Here is a 27221-nt window from a genome sequence, read left to right as displayed (position 1 = left end):
GGATAAAGGCCCAGCAGAATATACCAACAAACCCTAGCAATCCTTCTCCAGGTACCACTTCCCATCCCAGAAAGTTCCCCACCTACAAGGCAGGTGATGATACTGAGGCCTTCTTAGAAAACTTCGAAAGGGCCTGCCTTGGGTACAACATCTCTACTGACCAATACATGGTAGAGCTGAGGCCGCAGCTCAGTGGACCCTTAGCTGAGGTGGCAGCTGAAATGCCTAAAGAACACATGAACAAGTATGAACTGTTTAAATCCAAGGCAAGAGTCAGAATGGGGATAACACCCGAGCAGTCTCGTCGGAGGTTCAGAGCCCTAAGGTGGAAACCAGACATGTCATTTACCCGACATGCCTACCACATTGTAAAACATTGGGATGCCTGGATATCAGGAGCAAGTGTTGAATCTCCAGTAAATTTGCCCTTCCTAATGCAAATGGAACAATTCTTAGAGGGTGTTCCTGAGGAAATAGAAAGATACATCCTAGATGGGAAACCCAAAACTGTAATTGAGGCAGGAGAGATTGGAGCCAGATGGGTGGAGGTGGCAGAGAAGAAGAAAACTGGTCGCAGTTGGAGCGGAGACCAGAAGGGACCGCCCCAGACCACACCCTATTACCGGGGGCCGCCCAAAGCCCCACCTACCTCCCAAAGAACCCTCCAGACCCCTTATCGTCCCACCACCCCGTTCTCCAGCAACCCACCTCGCCCCGGTGACCCGTCAGCTGGACGATGTTTTAAATGTAACGAGCTGGGGCATGTAAAGGCCAACTGCCCCAAGAACCCCAACAGGTTACAGTTCATTGCACCGGAATCACACCAGAGGTCCACAGGCCCAGATACCTCCCAGATACCCTTGGAGCGGAGGGAAACTGTGAGTGTGGGTGGGAAGAAGGTCACCGCGTGGAGGGACACCGGAGCACAAGTGTCAGCTATCCATGCTTCCTTAGTGGACCCCAATTTAATCAACCCAGAGATCCAAGTGACGATTCAACCCTTCAAGTCCAACTCTTTCAATTTGCCTACAGCCAAGTTGCCTGTCCAGTACAAGGGCTGGTCAGGAATGTGGACTTTTGCAGTCTATGATGATTATCCCATCCCCATGCTGTTGGGGGAAGACTTGGCCAATCATGTGAAGCAGGCCAAGAGGGTGGGAATGGTCACCCGCAACCAGGCTAAACAAGCCGTGAGGCCTAGCTCTGTTCCGGAAACTTCTATCAGGACCCAGTCAGAGGTGATGGACCTGGACCCCAGGCCAATGTCTGCAACAGCAGTAGTGGATCCAGTCCCAGAGACCCAGACGGAACCAGTCCCAGAACCGGAACCAGCCAAACAACCAACACCAGACCCCGTGTCAGCACTGAATCCAGTACTTGCAACCTCAACACCAGAGGGCCCCACCGAACCTGAACTGGCAGCAGCCGATAACCCTACACAAGAGGCTCAGCCGGAGCCTGAATCCCAACATAGTGCACCAGCGGAGAGCGGTTCACAGTCAACAGAAACAGCTCCATCCCCTATATCGCTTCCAGAGGGACCAAGCCTAGGTCCACAATCCCATGAGGAACTGATGTCTCCAGCATCAAGGGAACAGTTCCAGACCGAACAGGAAGCAGATGAAAGCCTCCAGAGAGCTTGGACGGCGGCACGGAGCAACCCACCGCCTCTCAGCTCTTCTAATCGATCCAGGTTTGTTGTAGAAAGAGGACTTTTATACAAGGAAACTCTTTCTGGGGGACACCAGGAAGACTGGCATCCTCAGAGACAGTTGGTAGTTCCAACTAAATACCGGGCCAAGCTCTTGAGCTTAGCCCATGATCACCCTAGTGGCCATGCTGGGGTGAACAGGACCAAAGACCGTTTGGGGGGGTCATTCCACTGGGAAGGAATGGGCAAGGATGTTTCTACCTATGTCCAGTCTTGTGAGGTGTGCCAAAGAGTGGGAAAACCCCAAGACCAGGTCAAAGCTCCTCTCCAGCCACTCCCCATCATTGAAGTTCCATTTCAGCGAGTAGCTGTGGATATTCTGGGTCCTTTTCCGAAAAAGACACCCAGAGGAAAGCAGTACATACTGACTTTCATGGATTTTGCCACCCGATGGCCGGAAGCAGTAGCTCTAAGCAACACCAGGGCTAAAAGTGTGTGCCAGGCACTAGCAGACATTTTTGCCAGGGTAGGTTGGCCCTCCGACATCCTCACAGATGCAGGGACTAATTTCCTGGCAGGAACTATGAAAAACCTTTGGGAAGCTCATGGGGTAAATCACTTGGTTGCCACTCCTTACCATCATCAAACAAATGGCATGGTGGAGAAGTTTAATGGAACTTTGGGGGCCATGATACGTAAATTCGTAAATGAGCACTCCAATGATTGGGACCTAGTATTGCAGCAGTTGCTCTTTGCCTACAGAGCTGTACCACATCCCAGTTTAGGGTTTTCTCCATTTGAACTTGTATATGGCCGTGAGGTTAAGGGGCCATTGCAGTTGGTGAAGCAGCAATGGGAGGGATTTACACCTTCTCCAGGAACTAACATTCTGGACTTTGTAACCAACCTACAAAACACCCTCCGAACCTCTTTAGCCCTTGCTAGAGAAAACTTACAGGATGCTCAAAAAGAGCAAAAAGCCTGGTATGATAAACATGCCAGAGAGCGTTCCTTCAAAGTAGGAGACCAGGTCATGGTCTTAAAGGCGCTCCAGGCCCATAAAATGGAAGCATCGTGGGAAGGGCCATTCGTGGTCCAGGAGCGCCTGGGAGCTGTTAATTATCTCATAGCATTCCCCACCTCCAACCGAAAGCCTAAGGTGTATCATATTAATTCTCTAAAGCCCTTTTATTCCAGAGAATTAAAGGTTTGTCAGTTTACAGCCCAGGGAGGAGACGACGCTGAGTGGCCTGAAGGTGTCTACTACGAAGGGAAATGTGCTGGTGGTGTGGAAGAGGTGAACCTCTCCATGACCCTTGGGCGTATGCAGCGACAGCAGATCCAGGAGCTGTGCACTAGCTACGCGCCAACGTTCTCAGCCACCCCAGGACTGACTGAACGGGCATACCACTCCATTGACACAGGTAATGCTCACCCAATTAGGGTCCAACCTTACCGGGTGTCTCCTCAAGCTAAAACTGCTATAGAACGGGAGATCCAGGATATGTTACAGATGGGTGTAATCCGCCCCTCTGAAAGTGCATGGGCATCTCCAGTGGTTCTAGTTCCCAAACCAGATGGGGAAATACGTTTTTGCGTGGACTACCGTAAGCTAAATGCTGTAACTCGCCCAGACAATTATCCAATGCCACGCACTGATGAACTATTAGAGAAACTGGGACGGGCCCAGTTCATCTCTACCTTGGACTTAACCAAGGGGTACTGGCAGGTACCGCTAGATGAATCTGCCAAGGAAAGGTCAGCCTTCATCACACATCTCGGGCTGTATGAATTTAATGTACTCCCTTTCGGGCTGCGAAATGCACCCGCCACTTTCCAAAGACTTGTAGATGGTCTCCTAGCGGGATTAGGAGAATATGCAGTTGCCTACCTTGACGATGTGGCCATATTTTCGGATTCCTGGGCAGACCACCTGGAACATCTACAAAAAGTCCTTGAGCGCATAAGGGAGGCAGGACTAACTGTTAAGGCTAAGAAGTGTCAAATAGGCCTAAACAGAGTGACTTACCTTGGACACCAGGTGGGTCAAGGAACTATCAGCCCCCTACAGGCCAAAGTGGATGCTATCCAAAAGTGGCCTGTCCCAAGGTCAAAGAAACAGGTTCAATCCTTCTTAGGCTTGGCCGGTTATTACAGACGATTTGTACCGCACTACAGCCAAATCGCTGCCCCACTGACAGACCTAACCAAAAAGAAACAGCCAAATGCTGTTCAGTGGACCGGAAAGTGTCAGAAGGCCTTTAACAAGCTTAAAGCGACACTCATGTCTGACCCTGTACTAAGGGCCCCAGACTTTGACAAACCGTTCCTAGTAACCACAGATGCATCCGAGCGTGGTGTGGGAGCAGTTTTAATGCAGAAAGGACCTGATCAAGAATTCCACCCTGTAGTGTTTCTCAGCAAAAAACTGTCTGAGAGGGAAAGCAACTGGTCAGTCACTGAAAAAGAATGTTATGCCATTGTCTACGCTCTGGAAAAGCTACGCCCATATGTTTGGGGACGGCGTTTCCACCTGCAAACCGACCATGCTGCACTAAAGTGGCTTCACACCGTCAAAGAAACTAACAAAAAACTTCTTCGGTGGAGTTTAGCTCTCCAAGATTTTGATTTCGACATCCAACACATCTCAGGAGCTTCTAACAAAGTGGCTGATGCACTCTCCCGTGAAAGTTTCCCAGAATCAACTGGTTAAAATCGTCCTTGAGATGTGGAAAATATTGTTAGTCTTTATGTACTTGGTAGTATATTTAGAGATGCATGTGTCTTATTAACTCTGTTTTCCTAGAGCTCCAGGAAGAAATCCCAGCCAGTGTTTCACCCTAGCTGAGATTTGGGGGGCGTGTCATAAATATAAAGGGAAGGGTAAACCCCTTTGAAATCCCTCCTGGCCAGGGGAAAGCTCCTCTCACCTGTAAAGGGTTAAGAAGCTAAAGGTAACCTCGCTGGCACCTGACCAAAATGACCAATGAGGAGACAAGATACTTTCAAAAGCTGGGAGGAGGGAGAGAAACAAAGGGTTTGTGTGTCTGTCTGTAGTTGTCTTGGCCAGGGACAGAACAGGAATGGAGTCTTAGAACTTTTAGTAAGTAATCTAGCTAGGTATGTGTTAGATTATGATTTCTTTAAATGGCTGAGAAAAGAATTGTGCTGAATAGAATAACTATTTCTGTCTGTGTATCTTTTTTGTAACTTAAGGTTTTGCCTAGAGGGGTTCTCTATGTTTTTGAATCTAATTACCCTGTAAGATATATACCATCCTGATTTTACAGGGGGGATTTCTTTATTTCTATTTACTTCTATTTTTTATTAAAAGTCTTCTTGTAAAACACTGAATGCTTTTTCATTGTTCTCAGATCCAAGGGTTTGGGTTTGTGGTCACCTATGCAAATTGGTGAGGCTTTTTATCCAACATTTCCCAGGAAAGGGGGGGGTGCAAGTGTTGGGAGGATTGTTCATTGTTCTTAAGATCCAAGGGTCTGGGTCTGTAGTCACCTAGGCAAATTGGTGAGGCTTTTTACCAAACCTTGTCCAGGGAGTGGGGTGCAAGGTTTTGGGAAGTATTTTGGGGGGAAGGACGCGTCCAAACAGCTCTTCCCCAGTAACCAGTATTAGTTTGGTGGTGGTAGCGGCCATTCCAAGGATAACGGGGGTAATATTTGTTACCTTGGGGAAGTTTTGACCTAAGCTGGTAAAGATAAGCGTAGGAGGTTTTTCATGCAGGTCCCCACATCTGTACCCTAGAGTTCAGAGTGGGGGAGGAACCTTGACACCACCATTGCAGCAAATTCAGAATTATATGAGCGGGAGAGAAAGCATAAGGAAAGACAAGGACAGAAGCTGAATTGATCAGATCTCTCACTGGCACTCAAGCTCTATATTTCTTCCCTCAAAAAGTCCTTGAAAAATAGGTGACGTCTAGAAGTATTTTAATGACATCTACTTCCCATTTGATTTTTTCCTACATTAGGTAAACTGATTCTAGCCTTTGCCTGTTGCTTTTGCCTCATCTGGTTACTGGAATTCAGTCTTTTTTTATAGGCCAGGCACCATGACTTATAGAGTGCACTGTTTAGCAAGATGTAATTTTCTGCAACTCTCCTCTTCTGTTTTCTCCTCTTTTCTCTGGTCTCTCTTTCTTGTTTCATGAGCCTAGTTCATGTTACTAGCAAATTCAAAACAGATATGACGACTTCCACTTAATCTCTTTGTGCCTCAAGTTCCTCATCTGTAAACTGAGGGAAATACTTAAGGGTGTTGCAAGGCTTAATTCATTATTGGGTGAAACTCAGCCCATTGCAGAGGTCCTGCACAAGACCCTAAGTAATGTAAGCAATACTTATGCCCTTACTGCGATTCTAAAGTGGGGTCTAATTAAGTGGCACGTAGGCTCTTGTGTGTCCTCTGCGTGGGTGAATTTCACCCTAATGCTTTAAAGCACTTTGAGCTGCTTGGATGGAAGGTGCTATTGAAATGCAAAGTACTAGAGAGAGAGAGAGAGAGTGTTTTTTAAAGAATCTAGCCTTAATCCTGGGATTTTGACAGTGATAACCTCATCTCCCATTTTCCCATCTGAGGCAAAAAGTTGTAGAATGTAAAATACAGAACAGTATTTATGATCTGTTGTACAGAAAAGTCATACTCCAGAAGGAGTTCTCTTATAGATACTGAATGGTTTATTCATAAAAAGGACTAGTTCTAGTTTTAATGCATCTTGATTCTATACTTGACGTAATTTCCACACTTACTTAAATAAATTATCCAAGCAGCACTGGAAAGTGATTTTACTCAGCAATTCTGTCAGCTGATTGAGTATATCAGTAGTTAGGCATGTCGATCCAAGAAAGCAAGCTTAACAAAAAAGAATTTGTGATCTTCAAAAAAGAACTAGATAAGTTCATGGAGAATAGATCCATCAATGGCTATTAGCCAGGATGGGCAGGGATGGTGTCCCTAGCTCTGTTTGCCAGAAGCTGGGAATGGGCGACAGAGGATTGATCACTTGATGCTTACCTGTTCTGTTCATTCCCTCTAGGGTACCTGGCAATGGCCACTGTCAGAAGACAGAATACTGGGCTAGATGGACCTTTGGTCTGACCCAGTTTGGCCATTCTTATGATCTACCAATTATGCCGACATAAAAGATTATTGCTGTAATCTCACAATGCTTTATTTACTATTTTTTAAAATACTGTAATATTGTACCTAACAATAGCGACCACACACAATTTTCACAATAAAAATAAGTTGGTTTCAAATGGTACTTTAATATGAGAATTTAATTGGCATTCTGTTTATGTTTATACATATCTATTATCTGAAACTCTGGTATGAGCCACCATCATAAATTTTGACTATAATGTTTCCATTATCCAGAATAATTATCCTATGTCTAGAAGACTGGCTTATTATTCTTGCTGTTTCTGACGTACTAACACTACTGCTTTATGCTCTTGAAAAGGACATTAGTCCAAAACACCTAATCCAAAGGTTCAGCTAATCTCAATCAATAATGAATTAACCGTGTCCTGGCAACATCTGGAAGTATGTATTCACAGTAGTTATGACTCAGGTCCCTTTTCAGTAATGAAAAGAAACATGAGATGGATAATCACAAATGCAAGATAATTAACTAGTTTAGACCTTATGCATACATGACTTGTTTGGTGTCAGGCTTCCCATTTACACATTGTGGTTTGATTTCATTTTTTTCTTTAGTTGGGAGAATGTATAAGAAATCCTCATTGAAAGGTATTGGGAGAGTAGATGAAAGAGGCCACTATTCTGGTAGCAGGGCATAAGGATTCACATAGGGTAAAAATTTGATATAGGAGTGAGCAACTATTTAAAAAAGGAAATAGCAACAGGTTAAATATGATTTCTAAAATAGGAAGATGGCAAGGGCTGGAAATAATAATAAACTCACATATGAAATAGTCATGGATTCAAAAAGAGCATAACAAAGAAACAACTAACTTTTCAGCATCAAACTGTTAAGATGTCAGCTTTCTGTTTAATTCTTTATTTTATATAACATTTAAATATATATATTTTTCTTTGTAATTAGATGTGCTGATTAAAATCTATTTTATGATACAGTGGAGTTTCCTGTAACACTTTGAGAGCAAAATTTTCCCTTATAAAGTTAGTGGGACATTTTGAGAGGTACGAGCATGAGAAAGTTAATGTGTGTACGCATGCTCGTAAATCTGTCATTTAATGCTCAAAATGATAGATGGAAAATTTTCAATACATTAATAACATAAAAGCAGTTAAATTAAATTTACTGCACAATACCCAATAGCCTCATGCTCCTGGAATTTCTCCAACCTCTACAATCTTTTCTATTTAATCTGTGATATTACATGATTGATTCTACATTAAAAGAATTTTTAAAAAAAATCTGAAAGAGAGGTAATTTTTTTCCTGTGCTGACATAATAATTGTTAGCTTAAGAGAGTCTCAGTTCATGTAATGCCAAAATAATAAAGGGAAACTTGGAGGTGCTCTGAATACCGAGTGTTTGTACTCATTGTGTCTGTTGGATGAAGAATTATGGAAATGCATTGCACTTTACCCTAGGGTTTTTGAATGTCACAATTAAAAGATTATTAGGCATGGTCAAGCCCCAACTAAACAAACTAGAGGCTATCCAAAATTGGCCCCGGCTGAATCGGAAAAAGCAAGTCTGGGCATTCCTGGGTGTGGTGGGGTACTACCAACGATTTATTCCCCATTTTGCTACCAGAGTGAGTCCCCTGACAGACCTGATAAAAGCCCGGGGTCCAGACATGGTGAAGTGGACAGATGCCGCAGAGAAAGCATTCATAGATCTACGGACAGCCCTCTGCAATAACCCCGTGCTTATAGCCCCAGACTTCAACAAAGAATTCATTTTACAAACAGATGCATCTGAAGTAGGATTGGGAGCTGTCCTATTGCAGATGGTCGGAGATGACGAACACCCAATCCTCTGTCTCAGCAGGAAACTCCTCCTGAGAGAGCAGAAGTATGCTGTGGTTGAAAGAGAGTGCCTAGCTGTGAAATGGGCCATGGAAACACTACGTTACTACCTTCTGGGACAACAGTTTACCCTTGTGACCGACCATGCACCCCTCCAGTGGATGCAGCAAAATAAAGAGAAGAATGCAAGGGTGACCAGATGGTTCCTGTCCCTACAACCTTTCCAATTCACCATACAACACCGGACTGGAAGTCACGATGGCAATGCAGATGGCTTGTCACGAGTACACTGCCTGACATACCAAGTTGCCCAACCCCATAGTGTTGAGCAGGGGGGGATATGTGACAGGGTCAGGCCAGATGGCTACAGGAGAGTGATAGAAGGCAGATATATTAGCCCCAGGTTAAGTAGGTCCCTTTTCCCTGAGTAAGCTAACAGGGAAGGTTCCAGAACAATCAGGAACCTTCTGGAGACAATTAAGACTGACAGGCTGATTAGGACACCTGCAGCCAATCAAGAAGCTGCTAGAATCAATTAAGGCAGGCTAATCAGGGCACCTGGGTTTAAAAAGGAGCTCACTTCAGTTTGTGGTGTGTGTGTGAGGAGCTGGGAGCAAGAGGCACTAGGAGCTGAGAGTGAGAACGCATACTGTTGGAGGACTGAGGAGTACAAGCAGGACGAAGGTCCTATGGTGAGGATAAAGAAGGTGTTGGGAGGAGGCCATGGGGAAGTAGCCCAGGGAGTTGTAGCTGTCGCACAGCTGTTCCAGGAGGCACTCTAAACAGCTGCATTCCACAGGGCCCTGGGCTGGAACCCGGAGTAGAGGGTGGGCCCGGGTTCCCCCCAAACCTCCCAACTCCTGGTCAGACACAGGAGGAGTCGACCTGGACTGTGGGTTCATGAAAATGGCCAAACTGAGGGCTCCAAGGAGAGCAAATCCGCCAATAAGTGCAAGACCCACCAAGGTAGAGGAGGAGCTTTGTCACAATAGGAAGGTCAAAAGTTAATGCTGGTTCTTAATCTCTAACACAGAGCCACAAGATGCTTGGGGGGCTTTCCTGTCGCACTTTGTATTTGAGTTTTTACCTTATGCCTCCAGGGGTGAGGTCTCAAAGAAATCCCAGTCAAGCCAGCATTTCGAAAGAGATACTAATGTCTGCCAAAAATATTAGCAAAAAGAGGAAAATATATGGTGAAGTTAAAGAAGCTAAATCAGTTCCGTCTTTTGCCAAGTCAGTGATTCATACTAAAGCCTGTGAAACATCACTTGTGCTAAAAGGAGTGCAATGACCTCGGAAACCAGGTCATGACATTCTCCTCTGTTCAGGTTGCAACAAACAAGGTTGAGTTGTGCCCACACAGCAGCTATTTTCACAACACAAGTGTATGTACCTGTGCATTTACCAGGGTGCCTAACTGTGTTTGTACCCATGTATTCTGGGGAACCATGGACAGCTGTCCTGTACGGCCTCAGACATGGCCAAAGTACATGCACACAGCAGCATGAGGCAATGTAGGACATCCCAGAGATAGGGTAAGAAAGAAGACTAGTTAACACAATTACAGAGGCACCAGTTGAAATCTTATCAACAAAAATAGATGCGAAAACCTAGTTATAGGAAAGCAGTTACGTGCCAGCCAGGCCACTGATATGGTTTAAATGGGGCTAACTGTCATGGTTACTATACAGAGCATTAATCATGATATATGTGGACTCAGACCATGTGTAGAGCCAACCATTTTACTGTTTAAAGTTATAGTGTAGGTAGGGCCTAAATTCTATGAGTCTTAACATTTTTAGAAGCTCTGTAAATAAAGAGTCAGCTTTAAATTTCAAAAACACTGTGTGAGTTCAAAAGATTGTACCTGACTTGCCTGGTGGCCTCGAGTAACACTTTGGGTAGGCCATCACTGCAATTAAAAACCCACAGCTGGCCTGTGCCAGCTGACTTGGGCTTGAAGGGCTCAACCTAAGGGGCTGTTTAATTAGTTGTAAAATGTAGACCGGGGTCAGCAACCTATGGCACGCGTGCCAAAGACAGTACACGAGCCAATTTTTAATGGCACACTGCTGCCTGCCGGGTCCCAGCTGCCGGCCCCGCTCAGCCCGCTGCCGAACCCAGGCTGGCAGCGGGCTGAGCGGGGCCAGTGGCCGGGACCCCGGCAGGCAGCAGCGTGCCATTAAAAATCCTGCCTGCCCTGGCCCGCTCTTTTCCACCCGTCTCCCCGCCCCCACGGAGGCAGAGTGAAGAAGTTTGGTTCTGCCTGCTGCAGGGCAGGCAAGTTCCCCCTCCCTCGCCTCTTCCCCCAGCGTGCTGGATTCCTGCCCCTCCTCCTTTCCCTGCCGCCGATCAGCTGATGGCCCTTGTAAGGGAGGAGGAGAAGCGGCGCCGCAGTCCGGGCAGGAGGTGAGGTGGGGACAGGGCCTTGGGGAAGGGGGTTGGAATCAGGGCATATCCCCTCCAGCCCCCTGCCGTGAGACGCTCTAAGCAGGGGGCTGGGAGCACCCCCACGACCCTAGCCCACACACTCAGCCCTCTGCCCTGACCCCTGCACCCCCCTCACACACACCAAGCCCTCTGCCCTGACCCCTGCACCCCAACACATATCCAGCCCCCCCACACCCCATGCCCTGACTCTTGCACCCCCTACACATGCGCCCATCCCTCTGCCCTGACTCCTGCACCCTCCTCACACACCCACAGCCCCCTGCCCTGACTCCTGCACCTCCCCACATATACCCAGCCCCTCCCCACACCCCATGTCCTGACTCTTGCACCACCACCCCCGCATTCCCAACCCCATCCTAAGCACCAAACGGGAGCTCCTGCACCCCTTGCACCAAATGGGAGCTGCCCACATAAGCACTCCACACCCAAACCTCCTGCCACAACCCTGAGCCCCCTCCCTTATTCTAGCTCCTGGCCAGACCCTGCACCCCACCCCCCAGCTTGGTCCTTCACCCTCAGCCCTGTGCTCAGTGCACTCCTACCCTCAGCTCAGTGCAGAGAGAGAGAGGAAGAGAATGGGGTAGAACCAGGGAGAAGGTAGGTACCCACTCTATGTGGGCAGGGCCGGGATCCCAGACCGGCAGTGGGCTGAATGGAGCTGGCAGCCAGGACCCTAGCTGGCAGGAGCCTGTGTACAGAACCCCAGACTGGCAGTGGGCTGAGTGGCAACGGGCTGAGTCGCTCAGCCCACTGCCGGTCTGGGGTCCCGGCTGCCAGCCCCGGGTCCTGGCTGCCAGCCCCACTCAGCCCGCTGCCGGTCCCTTGCTAGCTGGGGTCCTGGCCGCAGGCCCCCGCTCAGCCCGCTGCCGGCCTAGGTGAATGGCCCAGGCTGGCTGCGGGCTGAGCGGGCCAGCAGCGTAAGATCAGCATTTTAATTTAATTTTAAGTGAAGCTTCTTAAACATTTTGAAAACCTTGTTTACTTACATAAGACAATAGTTTAGTTATATAAAATATAGACTTATAGAGAGAGACCTTCTAAAAAACGTTAAAATATATTACTGGCGCGCGAAACCTTAAAGTGAATAAACGAAGACTCGGCACACCACTTCTGAAAGGTTGCCGACCCCTGGTGTAGACGTTCAGGCTTGGACTGCAGCCCAAGCTTTGGAACTCTCCCACCTAGAGCTCGAGCACCAGCCTCAGCCCAAATGTCTGCATGCAATTAAACCTCCCCTTAGCCCGAACCAGCTCCAGCGATGAGTTTAAGACCTCAGTTGAAATCCAGGCCTCTGTCTCACAGGCCTAATAATCAACTTTAGCCATGCCTCCGAGCTTCTTAAGACATCCTTAACTATGCTTTATATGTAAAATATATATGAAACCACTTTTTTTTCTGCTCCTTGTTTTACCTGAGAAATATCCGGGAGATCTGATTTGCTTTCCCATTCTTTACTGAAGGACTCTCTAGGGCATTAAATAATTGAAGTACAATTTTCTTAGTTCTCAAATGAAGGGATGAGGATTGAGTCTTTCCCAAAGAAAGCTATTTTTCCTCAATGGTTGTTAAGAATTTGAGTTAAATAGGTTTTCTATTAAAAACAAAACCAAAAACCAACACCAGACTGATTTAAAAACCCTGCTCCTCTCAATTGCTCAGGGTTCAGGCCTTGTCTACACAAAAAAATTGTTCTGATTTAACTAAGTCCTTATCTACATGAGAAAGTTTTAGTAGATATACTAGTTGTAGTTACACTGGTATAGTTACACCGTGTAGACACTTATTCTGGTGTAAGAGATTACTTTTTTTCAGCTAACTTAAACTTCTTTTCCAAGTGACAAAACCTAAACTGAAAAAAACACATTCTAACACTGGAATAAGTTTGTCATCACGAAGGGAGGGGAGAGGAGGGTAGTTATGTTGGCATAATTGTATCCATTTAAATTCATACCTTAGGTTTTACTGAGAAATCTTTCCTATGTAGACAAGGCCTAAATACCTTAAATTTAACTACATCTGTTTCTAAACAAATATTATTTAAAAAGAGAGGTGGCCCACCTTTATATATCATAGTAAAGTCAACAGGGCACAACTTCTTTTGTCCTATTTGCATGTCACCTTTCAGTGCATTACTGTTATGACTACGTAATGCAACCTATGCTGTGTGGTCCTTTATCGTACTACAAGGGGGAGATTGCATCCATTTGGTAGCTCCAACAGTTTACAATACGGTAATAAAAGTATGTACAAAAAATCTAGGACCATTTACTGTGCATACTTTCTCCTTCACATCACTTCCAGAAGGCATAGGCATGCTAGCCCACGTTAAGATAAAGCCATCACTGCCCCATTATTCCAAGCTATCAGCATCCGGTGGGTCTCCTCCTTTGTTTGCCTTTTAGACTGAGCTCCTTGATACAGGAACCATGGGCTCAGTTCCTCACACTGACCATGTGAGTGAGATGTGCTACAGGCCTAGGCCCTGATCCACAGTTGGATCTGCACAGACAGACCTTTTGCATCTGTGTGGACACCTATTGATATCAGTAGTGTTCAGTGAAGTTCTAATTACGTAACTGTGGTTCTGTTCTTTAAAAAGTGAAATCCCAGGTCCACTGAAGTCAATGAGAGTTTTGCCATTGAGTTCAGGGGGGCCAGGATTTCACCCCAGGACTGTAGCATGGCTTAGACAAATTCTCTAAAATAGAACTCTGCTAATGGTTTTTGCTAGTGTGTGTTTTGGTTTTGAAGACACGTGATAAATGTAGAGTTAAGTAACACTTTAAAATTTTAGGGGCTGATTTTCAAAAATTCAAGTGCACAATTGCATTTACCATAAATGTGCGTGCAAATTGTACAATTGAGCCCACGTCCCTGATTTGTACATGCAACTTCTTTGTGTATATATTTTCTTTTACTTGCACTTGTCTCTACCTTTTTTGTTTTTTCTTCTTGAAAAACCAGTAAAGATTCTTGTATTAAAAAAAGAAAGCCAGTAATGAAGTTGCTTTCATGTGCATATGAAAAACAATCTGTTCTTTGTTTTAAATTCATGTAATGCCTTTCTGAAATTTAGGTAATCAACTTCAGACATTTTTCAAGTTGCATTTTTCTGGTGATTTAATCTTATCTGTTAAATCAGTTAAGTGCAGAGAATTAAGTCTGAAAAATACTAAATGGTGAAACAAATGTATTTTGAAGTAATGGTAGAGGTTTTAGTCTAACTGATTTAAAAAAAAAGAGAGAGAGAGAGGTGATGCTGCCCTCCCATTCTGAGTAACCTGTGTGCTGTGCATATATCGATCCAAAGAACTCGTGGATATCCAGTGAGTCAGATTGCCTGGAAGGCTGAATAGTCCAATCTGTCTTCTCAAAAAAGAGCACTCCCTTCATAGTCTGAGAAATTATTACTGTATTTGAATACAAGGTTTGCTTTGTTTTTCAAAATGGAGCATTTCAAGACACCTGAGGTTTGTAATATAACAGTGCAACCCCCGTGAGTTCTATTTTCACTCTTGTTTTATTTCTGACCTTCGTGTCTGATGTGCCGTCCCCGTCACACGGGAGAGTAGCTGTGTCTGCACTAGCATTTTTGTCGTTATTTCCCAGTGTTTCCCGACTGTTGGTGCAGCTTCATCTGGACTTGCATTTACAATGCAGCCAGGTACACTTGCTATATCTAAATGTTATCTTCCAAATTATACAAGGAACTTTATCCAGCTCAGACATATTGATGAGTAGGACTGATGGGAGAGAAATCTCATGAGGTCTTTTGCCTGCTGATTTTTTTAGTAACTAATTCCACATGGTTAGAAACATTTTATTTTTTCTCGTGTTGTTTATTCTCTCTGACCCTGACAAGATCCCTTCCACTCTGTTTATCCTGATTTATACCCCACTTGAGAATAGCTATATTTGTGAATGATGTGACCCAGCCTTTCAGAGCGAATCAGTGCTGCTGCTTAATTGTCTGTAGGCATAACTGTTCGGTGAAGTCAAGTATTGTGGGGATCTCCCACAATGAAATTCAATGTCCTCTCCAGCAACCATACTGACCTATACAGTTTTTCTTCACCAAGAACAATTTTCTTACTTCACTAAATATCATCTTTCCCCTTTTATTTTCTAGGCATCTGAATTTCTGTGTTTGGAATTTGATGAGGCCAAGGTGAATCAAATGCTGAAGAAACTGTCAGAGATTGAAGAGAGCATAAAGGCACTGACACAGACCACCTGACTGTTAAGATAAAGAAAGAGATTGTGACTCAGAACATAGCTGGCCTTAGTACTTGTTAATAATTTCTATTCTTATATATGAAATTGTTACCAATATTCTACTGACAAGTGATCATAAAATAAAATAGTGTGAGCTCGGCTGTGCCACTCTGACACTTGTGAGCACTTACTCATACAAGAAATCCCATTGGATTTAATGGGGCTACTTGCTTAAGTGCATAACAGCTGAGTGAGGCTGTGCATAATCAAGCCCTACATGTTAGAGTAGCGTGGCTTTCCTTTTCATGCCTCTTAATGATTTGTCGAGTCATGTTCTGACTACTCTGACTTGAGATAAATGCTGGGCTGCAGTCAGTATCCATGGGAAACTGGATGGCCCTGTGGCAGGGGAAAAACACAGACAGACAATCTAACGGCTGCTCAGATTTTTCCTTATAAAGTAAAGACGTTCTCTGATAATTCTTCCCTTTTCTCATTGGAACCTAAGGGGGCAAACTGTGGTCTCAGTCAAAGTCTGTTATGGTTGTGCACTAGGTATAAAAAGTAATACGACGTCAACCAACTAAGAATAGGTGAGACGAGAGGTTTAACTGCCAGCGGTAGAGAAAAACATAAAGGAGAAACTGAATGAGGAAATTTCTGCTAATGAAGTTTAGTAGACAGTCAAATGCAGAGATCTGAAGCTCTGGATAGACTCTGATTAGTACACCTGTTCCCATCACACCCTGAAACTTATAAAAGAATCTATTTAAGTAGTTGAGTAGCACATACATGTCATACATTACTGAAAACAGTTATCAAACTCTGTAAGGTTTCAGAGTAGCAGCCGTGTTAGTCTGTATCCGCAAAAAGAAAAGGAGGACTTGTGGCACCTTAAAGACTAACAAATTTATTTGAGCATAAGCTTTTGTGAGCTACAGCTCACTTCATCGGATGCATTCAGTAACTCTGTAAGGGAAGCAAACCCATCAGCCATTCCAAAGCACAGAGAAGAACTCTCTTGGTACACATCATATTGACCCCCTCTCTCTCTCTCAAGCAGGCTATAAATATCGTAACAAAAATCCAGACAGGAAATAATCCTCCAGTTACTGATAAAGACCTCTTTGCAATGTAACAGATTTACCACGCACCAAATGGCTTCTAACATGTATTTGCCCACAAAGAATCTGATCCTGCAGAGTACTGAGTCCTTTCATATGCTTAAACCAGGGATGGATGTCGCCCACAGTCACTTAACCATGATTCATTTCAGTAGCTTCCATTGTATACAGAAATTAAACAATCAAATGCTGTCAAGATGCACTACATAGGAATAATTTTCTCATTACTGTTAACACCCATAGTGCCCTGTCTACTCAGAAGCATATTGATCAAAGGAACACTTGTATTTAATTTTTTATTGATCTGTAAATGTAGGGCCCATTCTGTTCCCACTGAAGTCAATGGAAGTTGGCCCTTAAGTTAAGTCCCTTTGTTTGTATCCAAACTGTAACAATGTGTGTGTACTTGCTTTGAATTTGGTGTGTTTGGCACCACATGACCCTGAGGCTCTATACAGGCACAGAGTTTTTTCTACTGGTATGATTTAAATAGAGGTTTATTTTTAGTGTGCTTAGTTTAACCAAATCCTAATCGTTCCAACCCCCTTCCTCCCTTTTCGCTGGCCCACCAACAGGCTGTTCAGTTAATTCAGCAGTATTCATCCCACTTTAAAGTTTGGTAACCTTTCCTTTCCAGAAATGGGATGTGAGCCCTTTTTCTGATATGGGGCTGCCATGATCCAAACTCCACAGACGTGGACTAGATCCATTGTTCCTAAAGATTTGGCATGGAGATTTCCCAGCCTTTACTCTTTGCTACTGTACTGAAGAACATCGGTGAGGTCCTATGATGGTGACCCGTGGAAAAAGGCGGGATGGGGTTGGAAAAGATGGCAAAACTAAGTGCAATAAAAATAAACCTCACCTCAGATAAACTAACTCATCCTAATAAAAGCTCTGTCTCTGTACGTAGCTTTGGGGCCAGGATGAAGGCATGGAATGTGAAGCCCTGAAATTCCAAAACACAGGTACATGTGTGTCAGTATGTAGATACAGTTATTTATCTAAAATGTATATTTCAGTAACACGCAGTGTGTTTAAATAATTAAGTTGTCATTGGGGCAGTGAGAGAGCGTGAGAATGACTTTGTAGCCTGGTGGTTAGCGCACCCCGTTGGGAGGAGGGAGACTCAAGTCCCTGTTCCAGTAACTATTTCATTATTTATAAAAAGTGGAATAGCTTGAACAGGAGACATTGCGTGGCATCTGCCCCACACTAGCCCAGAGCCCAGCAATTAGGATATTTTCCTGGGATGTAGGAGATCCAACTTCAAATCACTGCTCTGCAACAGGTCTCCTACAACCCATTCAAGTGCTCTAAATGGTGGGCTAAAAGTTGTAAGGTGGTATCTGCATCACCGGCTCTGCCAACGGTTTTGTTGAAAAAGGACTGACCTGGCTTAGGCACCTAACTCCAGGAGAGTTCATGGCTGTGAATCTCCAATGGAGCTAGGCACCTCCCTCCAACCTGGACTTGAGTGCCAAACTGCCTTTGAGGGGTGGGGTTTAAGATCTGCTGCTCTCCTCCTCATTTCCTATTGGCTAGCTTCGGGGCTCCCTGCTCATCTGTTGTTTTTTTGCGTCCCTTTCTTAGGCACCTCTTTTTTCCCTCTCAATCCTGGGTGCCTAAACTCAGGATGGGGAATTGTGCTGGGTGGTCAGGTCCCTAAAATGTCCCTTTGTGAATGAAGCCCCTCCTTCTCTTGCAGCTCTGCCTGGTCACCTGTATTCCATTGCACTGCTCAATAGAGACTATTTTGCTTTTCTTCTTCTCACTGGCAAAAAAATTTATACATATTAAGGGTAAAGCTTCCATTGATTCTTTCAATTTATTTTAACTTTGTAAGAAACAGAGCTAAAACTATATTAAGTGCTAGTACAGAAATAGTGATGACAACATACAATACAGTAGTGCCATAATTGAAGTGCATTTCATTGTCTCTGCAAGTGAATTTAGTGCTTGTGAAGATGCCAGATTGATTGCACTTAGAAACTCAACTTCTCCCTTCTCAGAATGGGGAAAGGACAGGATTTCTTGCCCACCCAATCAGAATATAAATGCAACTCCCCAGTTAACCCACACTATCCACTTTGGGGCCCACCTCCCCCTTCTGTCCTCCTCTTCCAACACTACTCTCAAGAGCTGCCCCTTCTCCTGATTTCTCACCCTCCTGTGTAAGGACTTTACATCCTCCTGTATCCATTTTCCATCTTGAGTTCTCAGGTCCCTTCTTACCACTTCTTGGGCCTTTGCCACTTCTCTGTGCCTCCCCCAATGAGAGTCTGAGCAGAAGCTACACTTCGCCACTCATTCCCAATTTTGCAACCTCCATGCCCTGGGTAGAAGACTCCTCCCGAGAAATCACAACTGCCCAAAGGCGGAGTCTCCTTCTGCCACCATCACTTGATCTGACTCTGTCTTGCCAATGCAGTGTGTTATTTACTGCTTCCTCACAGTCCTCAGCCTGCAGGGAAACAAGGAGAGTGAAGTGGAAGCAGGACACCCAGGGTACTCTGAGAAGCCAGATAGAGGAGTTTTAACAATATGCTTCCTCACGTCTCACCAGCAGCTAGGAGAGGGATCCACTTGTGGGTGGGACCTGAAAACTCTTGAATACTCTGGCAACTCACAAGAAAAGGTGGAGATGACAGAGCAAATCTGGAGGTTATGCTAGTCTGGGCATCAGCAGCAAGACATGCTTTCTTACGGATCCTGGATAATGTGCCTATACCCATTCTGAAGGGTTCTTTTCTATCACTAAGAGTCTATCTTGTCTCCAGGCTAATTCAGCCCTTGGCCTCTGCAGAAATGGCCAGCAAAGTTGCCTGTTAGTGCTATTTGTGGAGGATGTTAGCTGTGACAGGTACTCCCGGTGTTGCCTACTCATAGTTTTAATGCAAGTCTTACAACATTTGGTGGTGATCTTAAAGACCCAGCTCCAGGAGTCAAGTGATTACATGATAATCTCAGCTTTCATTTTTAAAAAAATTTTTTAATCTGGTAAATTTCTTGCCCTCATGATTGTGGAGAAGATGTCCTGAGTGCACCCTGAAGCTTCAAAAAGCAGAAGGCAAATAAAAAGAACACAGACTTTAATATTTTCTTTCATGATTTTTAAGACAATCCCTTTATTGTTTGGGGCCTGACTTGTGAGTTTTCAGTGATTGAAGCTGGCAGCACTGGACACCTATCAGAGAGCCACTGGCCTGTGACCACCAAACTCATTTCTCACACAGGCCTCCTGATGGCCAGCTACTAGTGATGGCTTTGGTCATAATCAACATGCACTGGATTTGAACCAGGGACTCAGTGCTGATTCTCTGAGCTAATGAAAGTTCATTAAAATGACCCAATACATTTTAAACAAGGTTTTATTTAAAAAAAAAATAGATGGGTCAGTTAACGCTCACAATCTTAAATAACTTCCATCATGTCAAGCGTAGTAATTGTTTTATTTTAACGTGTACAGAGGATAGGAAAATGTGATATAAATGGAAATTAAAGAGAAATAAACTTAGAACAGATGTCAGGAAGTATTATTTCATGAAAAGAATAATAAATATGTGAAATGGCCAACCAGACAAGGTTACTGAGGCAAAAAGCCCCAAAACACTGGGGTCATTTATGAAATAATTGGGTGCTTTCCAGGAAGAACTTGGAAAGCTAAAGGGGGGCATGTTTCCATGTTTCCAAGTTCAGCAACTTTCTCCCTAACATTCATTGTCTCTCTCTAATCTTATGCTTTTATTTTCCTCTTCCAGGGAGTTGTAAATTATCTAGCAGATGTGAGAAATACTTCGCGCATATTGAGCCAAATTCTGTCTGGCCTTCAATGAGATTGCAGGGGTGTGACTGGAAAAGAAAAAACTGTCCCATTCTGCGGGATTTGCCATTGGTAGTAAACTTTGTACTTCACCTGAGTGCTTTAATGCTAGGTTAATGTGGGTGGTTGCAGATCAGGTGGTTTCCTCTGTAAAAGTGAGCTCAGGTTTAACCTGATTTAGGTGGAACTAAATGGAAGTCTGGTTTTAACTCTTTGGTTCAGAATTTGAAATAGAATTTTAATACACCTAGATAATGGGCAAAATTTTCAAGAGTAACTGAGTGACTACGGAGCCTAAATGCCATTGACCTTCAACTGAAATCAGTGGGAGATAGGTGCCTTGTGGGATTTTCAGAAATGCCTGTCTGCATCTCTAGGCATCTGAATGCCTTTGAAAGTCTCTTAGGCACTTTTGCAAACGCTATCCAATGTGAATAGTGTATCTAGGGAGCAAAGATCACATTGTGGATAAAAAACTCATTCCGATGAAATAGTTTGAAAATTTGACCGAGAATTAAACAAACCAGACAGCTGACCCAATGGTTTTTGTGCCTCTGTTGGAATATGTGGAACCCTTTCACAAACAGGACACCTGATGGTTTGCATCACTCCCACCTATCTGGTGGATTTGTCAGATTATTGAATTGATTTTGACATTTTAGGAAATGTTTATAGTTTCACATAGATCTGGCTCAGATTCTCAGAAATCATTATAAACACAGTTCAGCATAACAAAAATGACTTGTTAATTCAGGAGGGAAAACATCATGGTTTGACCTAAGGGGCCAAATTATTGCTTGATGTAGTCAGTGGAGTTGCACCAGGGATGAATTTGGCCTAACACAGATGCGAGAGAGACCAACCATAAACGTACCTGAAATATACAGGATAAAATCTTCATGAATTTAATGTGAGTGCATTAATTTTCCTGTGCATTTGTTTTAACCAATTAAATTAAAAGATATGATGGTGTAAATAAGAAAATTAGGGACAGAGTCTCTCTTGCCCCAAGATCCAGTCATTATAAGAGAGAGGTGGATCCATCAGGGAATGAGTTACAGCTCCTTGATTCTTGAGCAGAGGCCAGGTTTGACAGAATGGTATAGCTGTATTTGTCACTATTCTTACAGATCCTCTTTTGAACATTTTTCTTCCCAATTGTACCAGGAATTACTATAAAATAAAATAAACAGTTAACTGGTGTGTTCCTTTGTCTTGTTTCTTTTCTTAGGTTTCAGTGGTTTCAAGCGATTTACTTAGGGCCTGCATCGGCTTTCATTTACATCAGTTTTATGCTGATGTAAGTAACTCCAGCTTGACCTCAGTGGAGTTACTACTCATTTACACCACTGTAAGTGAGAGGAGAATCTAGTCCATAGCCTCTTTACTATGTAGTTTTGATGCTGAATATATTAAGAGTAGTCATTTAATTCTTTCCAATCCTGGTTGTTTGTTTCTTTCGTATAAAGTTTATAAATGGCATCCAAACCTCGTAGCAATGAATTGGCAAACCAAAGGGATTCACTTCATGGCTCTGTGATGATAGTTCTTTCAGTGAGATTTTCTTTTTCTTGGGCTATTTGTTCCTGGAATTGCTCAATATTTGGAGTATTTCCCCCACCATTTGTCTATAAAAACCCAGCCTTGCCAAATTTTCTGAAAAAAAAACGAGCCAAGCATGTACCATATATTTTATAAAGCTTTGGAGCATGTTAAATAACAGGGCAAGTAAGTACCTTAGGTTGATTTTGATTTACTCCATAGCTGTTCCCATTGTTCACATTATTTGGCCTCATCTAAGATTCCGCTTTTCCATAGTTTTTCTCTCTCTTTGTTGTAGATCATTTTGCTAATGTAGAACTGAAAATTTCATTTGGGTTCTTACTGGAATAAGAGGCTGATGGAGTCTCTTATTTATGTTTTACTTTTGGATAAATAGGTTCATATATTCACTAAGTATTCTCCTACACACACGACAGAATCCAATTCCTCAATCCTTATGATGTCTCTTGATGTATTTGTTTACCATGTGTTCATGAGGAGATTCCTTTCTCTGGCCATTTGCTTAACACATTTTTAATTATATTTTCTGAGGAGTAATGTCTTCAGCTCATTCTGTTAGTGAAAAGAGGAATCTTGCCCCTTTAAAATTTTGAAGCAGTGAACAGAGGATGGATAATGCTGCTCTATCTTTAATGTGTAATTTTTACTCCAATTTTATTATTTGGAGATACTTTTTCTAGAATGAAAAACAGTCCTTTTTGATAACTAGAAATGTAGCTAGCATGTATTTTACATCTGATTTTAGTGTTACGTGATCTCTCAATTTTGTTTGTTTCTTTCCTAAATTTTTCCTTGCTTCTTGCTCCTTTCAGACATTTCAACAGTTGATTCGATTTATTCCAAATATTTACAAAAAGGAGCTCAGTTTAGCTGAAAAGAGTTACAGTAGTTTACAAAGATAGCCTTTTAAGATAGCGATATCATGTGGTGATGACAAGGCTCAGATCCTTTTTAGCAGTAGCTGGGAACTCTTTCAACAGATTATTTGTCATGTGGTTTGCAATTAGGAAAATAGTCATAAGATCATAAGAGTGGCCATTCTGGGTTCATCTAGCCCAGTATCTTGTCTTCTGACAGTAGCAAATGCAACATGCTTGAGAGGGAATGAACAGAAAGGGCAATTATTGAGTGATTCATCCCATGTCGTCCAGTCCCAGCATCTGGCAGGCAGAGGCTTAGGGACACCCAGAGCATGGGGTTACATCTTTGACCATCTTGGCTAATAGCCATTGATGGACCTGTCCTCCGTGAATTTATGTAATTCTTTTTTGAACCCAGTTGTACTTTGGACCTTCACAACATCCCCTGGCAACATGTTCCACAAGTTGGCTGTGTGTTGTTTGAAGAAGTATTTCCTTAGGCAATAACTCTTTTGAGTGGAAAAGCTCTTGCTAAGATCCATTTCTTTCAAAATTTTAGATTATTCACAAAATAATGCAAAAAGCAGCACTAAGAGATTGTTGAAAAACCAGTCAGAAATTCAGTCCTGATGCTTTCCTGTGACAGGGTGTGTTAGGAAGTATTTTAACAATGAGCTGACATATTTGACATATTTAACTGTCTGTGTTTACGCAAAGATGAAGTTTCTGTGTTGATGTCTGACTACTGTTATCTTATGTAATAACCTTAACATTCTATCGTTGTATACAGTGCAAAAATGAGGTGTGTTACGAGACATGTTAACTCCCATGTTCATATATCCTAGGACCAACTCGGCTACAAAACTGCAAACAACATTTTAATTAACACATTGTTAGACATAGCCTAGCACCTACAGTAGACAGGAAGAAATGTATTTAAAAATGCTTAACCTGGCTGTAGTCCCTTGATCAGCAGTTCTCAAACTGAGGGTCAGGACCCTGTTTTAATGGGGTTGCCAGGGCTGGCTTTGACTTGCCGGGGTCCAGGGCCAAAGCTCAAGCCCTGGGTGACAGGGCTCTGGTTACAGGCCCCCTGCCTGGGGCTGAAGCCCTGGAGCTTCAGCTTTGGCCCCCCCACCCTGCCCAAAGCGGTTGGGCTCAGGCTTTGCCTCCCCCACACACCTGGGGCAGTAGGGCTTGGGTGGGCTCAGGCTTCGGTCCCCCTTCTGGGGTCGTGAAGTAATTTTTGTTGTCAGAAGGGGGTCACGGTGCAATGAAGTTTGAGAACCCCTGCCTTAGATTAATCAAAACTGGATATTACATTGTTAAACAGGAATGTCTTTGGCTACACTAGGTGCGAAGTGGTGTTCAGCAGTGTGTTAATTAAAACACAAGGTTGATGAGGTAATATCTTTTATTATTTTATTTTATGATTATTACTTAATTTATTTCTTTATTTCTTGAACCAACCAATAAAAATTGGACGAGCTGAAGCAGAACTCTGCGGAGCTTGAAGGCGTGTCTCTCTCACCAACAGAAGTTGGTCCAATAAAAGATATTACCTCAACCAGATTGTCTCTCTCCATTAAAATGTGTGAGTTAAAATGGTTTTTTAAACACACCTAGGGCACATCTGCATTAGGAAAGAAGGTGTGTTTTAACATGTTAACTAACACATTTTAACAAACATGTTAAGATCCTTGTATAGGTAAGGCAGTTGTAATTTGAACATGTGTTAGCTGGTTGAGGTAAACTACCTCTACCAGCTAACACATGTTAAAACTACAATTGCCTTGTCTATGCGAGGGTTTTAACATATGTTAGTTAACACGTTAGCTAATGTGTTACAGTTACACCTTTTGTCCTTGTGCAGACAAGGCCCTAATTTTCCCAATGTAGCCAAAACCAGAGTTACCAGCAACAGATGGAGATTCTGAGATTTTCTACCAGACACGGACCTGGGAAGAAGGAGAACCAGCCCAACGGGCTATTCACTCAATGTTAGAGAGTCCCATCTACGCAGCAAAACAAGTGTTTATGTCTTGGTTACAGGAAGGCAAGCATGTACCAACCTAGGTCCCCAGTGAAGAGAGCATATAGTTAGTTGCTAAGGCAGTTAACTATCATCCATATTGTGTGTGGGCACAAACTGTGTTTAGGGCCAATAATTGATTACAAACTCGATTTAAAAATATAGCTGTAGCACGTGAAGATGCTCTATGCCAACGGCAGAGAGCTCTCCCATCAGCATAATAAAACCACCTCCGAGAGCGACGGTAGCTTTGCTGGCAGGACATAGTACTGACCACCCAGCGCTCATGTCAGTGTAACATATGTCACTCAGAGGAATGGTTTATTCACATCCCTGACCACATAAATTATGCCAAGATAAACTGTACTTGCTGGGGGCAGTACAGCAGTTTAAATTTCAACAAAGCACAGTTGTTTGGGGAATGATTTATATGCTATGTTAGTATTTTAATTTGGGGATTTAAAGTCCGAGGGCTGTAGGAGAGGGGAGGGATTTGAGGACTGGAGAGACATGGGGAATTAATGCAAGAAACAGATAGGGAAGTTTACAAACAGAAACCAAGCCATGTTGAGGCACACAATTGTGAATGCAACATGATTAGTAATGAGAGACACTGGCCACACAAGGGATCAAACAGCTAAAAATATCACAATAATTTCAAATTTAATAAGCTAAGTAGTTATTCTCAGTGGCCCTTCCTCTTAAATATATTTGAATATCCACGGGCTAAATAATGTAATTTAAAGGAAAAAAGCCTGGCAGAACTTAAAAAAAAAACAAAAAAACCACACACAGATTAATTTACTTCAAGAAACTCACTTTCAGGAAGAGCAAATTATGGGCATAAGGTCTCAGCGGACTTTTTTTTTTTGCATCAGCCAAAGAAAAGAAAGGAGTGGGCATAATATTTGGTAAACATGTAATTTTGCTGATTAAAAATCAATTGAAGAATAAGGTGGGACAGTTCATCTTACTGAAGGACACAATTACTTGGGTATTACTAACCGTGGGCACAGTGTATGCTGCTGATCAACAGCAAAAAACTTTTTTAAGGATTTCTTTAAAACACTACAACACTTTGAAGAAGGGGAAATTATACTTGGAGGAGAGACAGATTTCTTACTGGGACAGATCAGCTAAAACCAAGGAAGGTGGATCATGGGAAGCAGGTGTAATATTGACTTTTATGTGCCAGGAATTGAATCTCTCAGACTGTTGGAAAGAATTTTACCTAAGGGAAGGGGATTACACCTTTATTCACACCCTTATCAGTTATATACTAGAATACATTTAAAGTTATTCTCTAAATCCTTCATGAAGCCAACAAGATCTGCAAAAATTGGTACCATTACAGGGTTAGATCATGCACCAGTGGAAGTAATGTTTGATAGTTGGGATGGGTCCCAAAGTTTACTTGTGGAAAATGAACTGCTTGCTTCTCCAGGACAACGATCAGTTGCAGTGATTACAGAGGACCGCGTTCAGTACTTTCAGATAAATGATGTGGACAATAGAAAAGGAGGTCTTCTCTGGGAGGCAGGTAAAGCAGCATTCAGGGATCAGTTGATAAGCAGAGCCTCTCCGCTGAAAAAAGAAAAAGCACAGGAAAAATATAACTAGAACAGGAGATAAAAAAGATACAGCCCATTGATCAAACCACAGGTTCAAAATAAGAATATCAACAATTAACTAATAGTAGGGGAAAACTGAATATGTTTATGACAGATGCCACTGAAAAAGCCCTGAGATATTCAGAGCAGATGTTTTATGAAAAAATTCATGGCTCAAAAGTTTAAAGGGATTCAAGAGTAATGTAAATATTCCACCAATTAAAAACAATCAACCAAAGATAGTTACACACCCTAATGAAAGATGTGCTACTTTTGCTGCTTATTATAAAAACATCTGTACTTCAGATGCTCCAAGCTTTGAAGTTATTCAAAAATACCCGAAGTAGCAGCTTGCCAGCAATAAACAGAACTGACAAAGAAATGTTAGCTAAGTAACCGAAGAAGAAATGTTAGTGGCAATAGCAAATATGAAAAGTGGCAAAACCACAGGAGTGGAGAGCTTTCCCGCTGAATTTTACCACGTATTTAAGGCGGTATTCGGGCAGGTCTACATTACAAACATGCATCGGTGTCACTGTAGTGCTTCTAAGCAAGATGCTCTAAGCCAACAAGGGAGAGCTCTCCCGTAGACTTGGTGACTCCACCTTCCCGAGAGGCGGTAGCTACGTTGGTGGGAGAAGCTCCCCTACTAACATATAGCACTGTCTACAAAGAGGTTTTGAGACGGATGGAGGCAGCCCTCCCCAGAAACTTTTGGCAGAGAATTGCAAGCTACGTGCACAAAAGCTTCCTCAAGATCCCTATGGAGGATTCACGGGACATCCTGGTGCACATAAACAGTGTTCCATGAGGCCCCCCTCTGCCTAACTCTAGAATGGGATGAGAAGCAGATGGCAACTTCACCTCTATTGGTTGTTTCACTACCCCTTCTAGCATCAGTTTAAAAAAAG

At 43.2% G+C, this 27221-nt stretch overlaps 1 protein-coding gene across 1 annotated transcript in view; it reads left to right on the top strand.

Annotated features, from left to right (window-relative positions):
* The window catches only part of COMMD1 (copper metabolism domain containing 1), a 128329-nt gene extending 112857 nt beyond the window's left edge, over positions 1-15472 (top strand). Inside the window, exon 3 of the mRNA XM_084622511.1 lies at positions 15213-15472. Within this exon, the coding sequence (XP_084478637.1) occupies positions 15213-15320 (108 nt within the window). The 3' untranslated portion in view covers positions 15321-15472. The remainder of the gene's footprint in view (positions 1-15212) is intronic.
* Positions 15473-27221: the final 11749 nt, after the last annotated feature.

This window comes from Lepidochelys olivacea (genome assembly GCF_965140295.1).
Source record: "Lepidochelys olivacea isolate rLepOli2 genome assembly, chromosome: 3".
Lineage (NCBI taxonomy): Eukaryota > Metazoa > Chordata > Testudines > Cheloniidae > Lepidochelys > Lepidochelys olivacea.
This window is presented reverse-complemented; position numbering and strand designations above follow the sequence as displayed.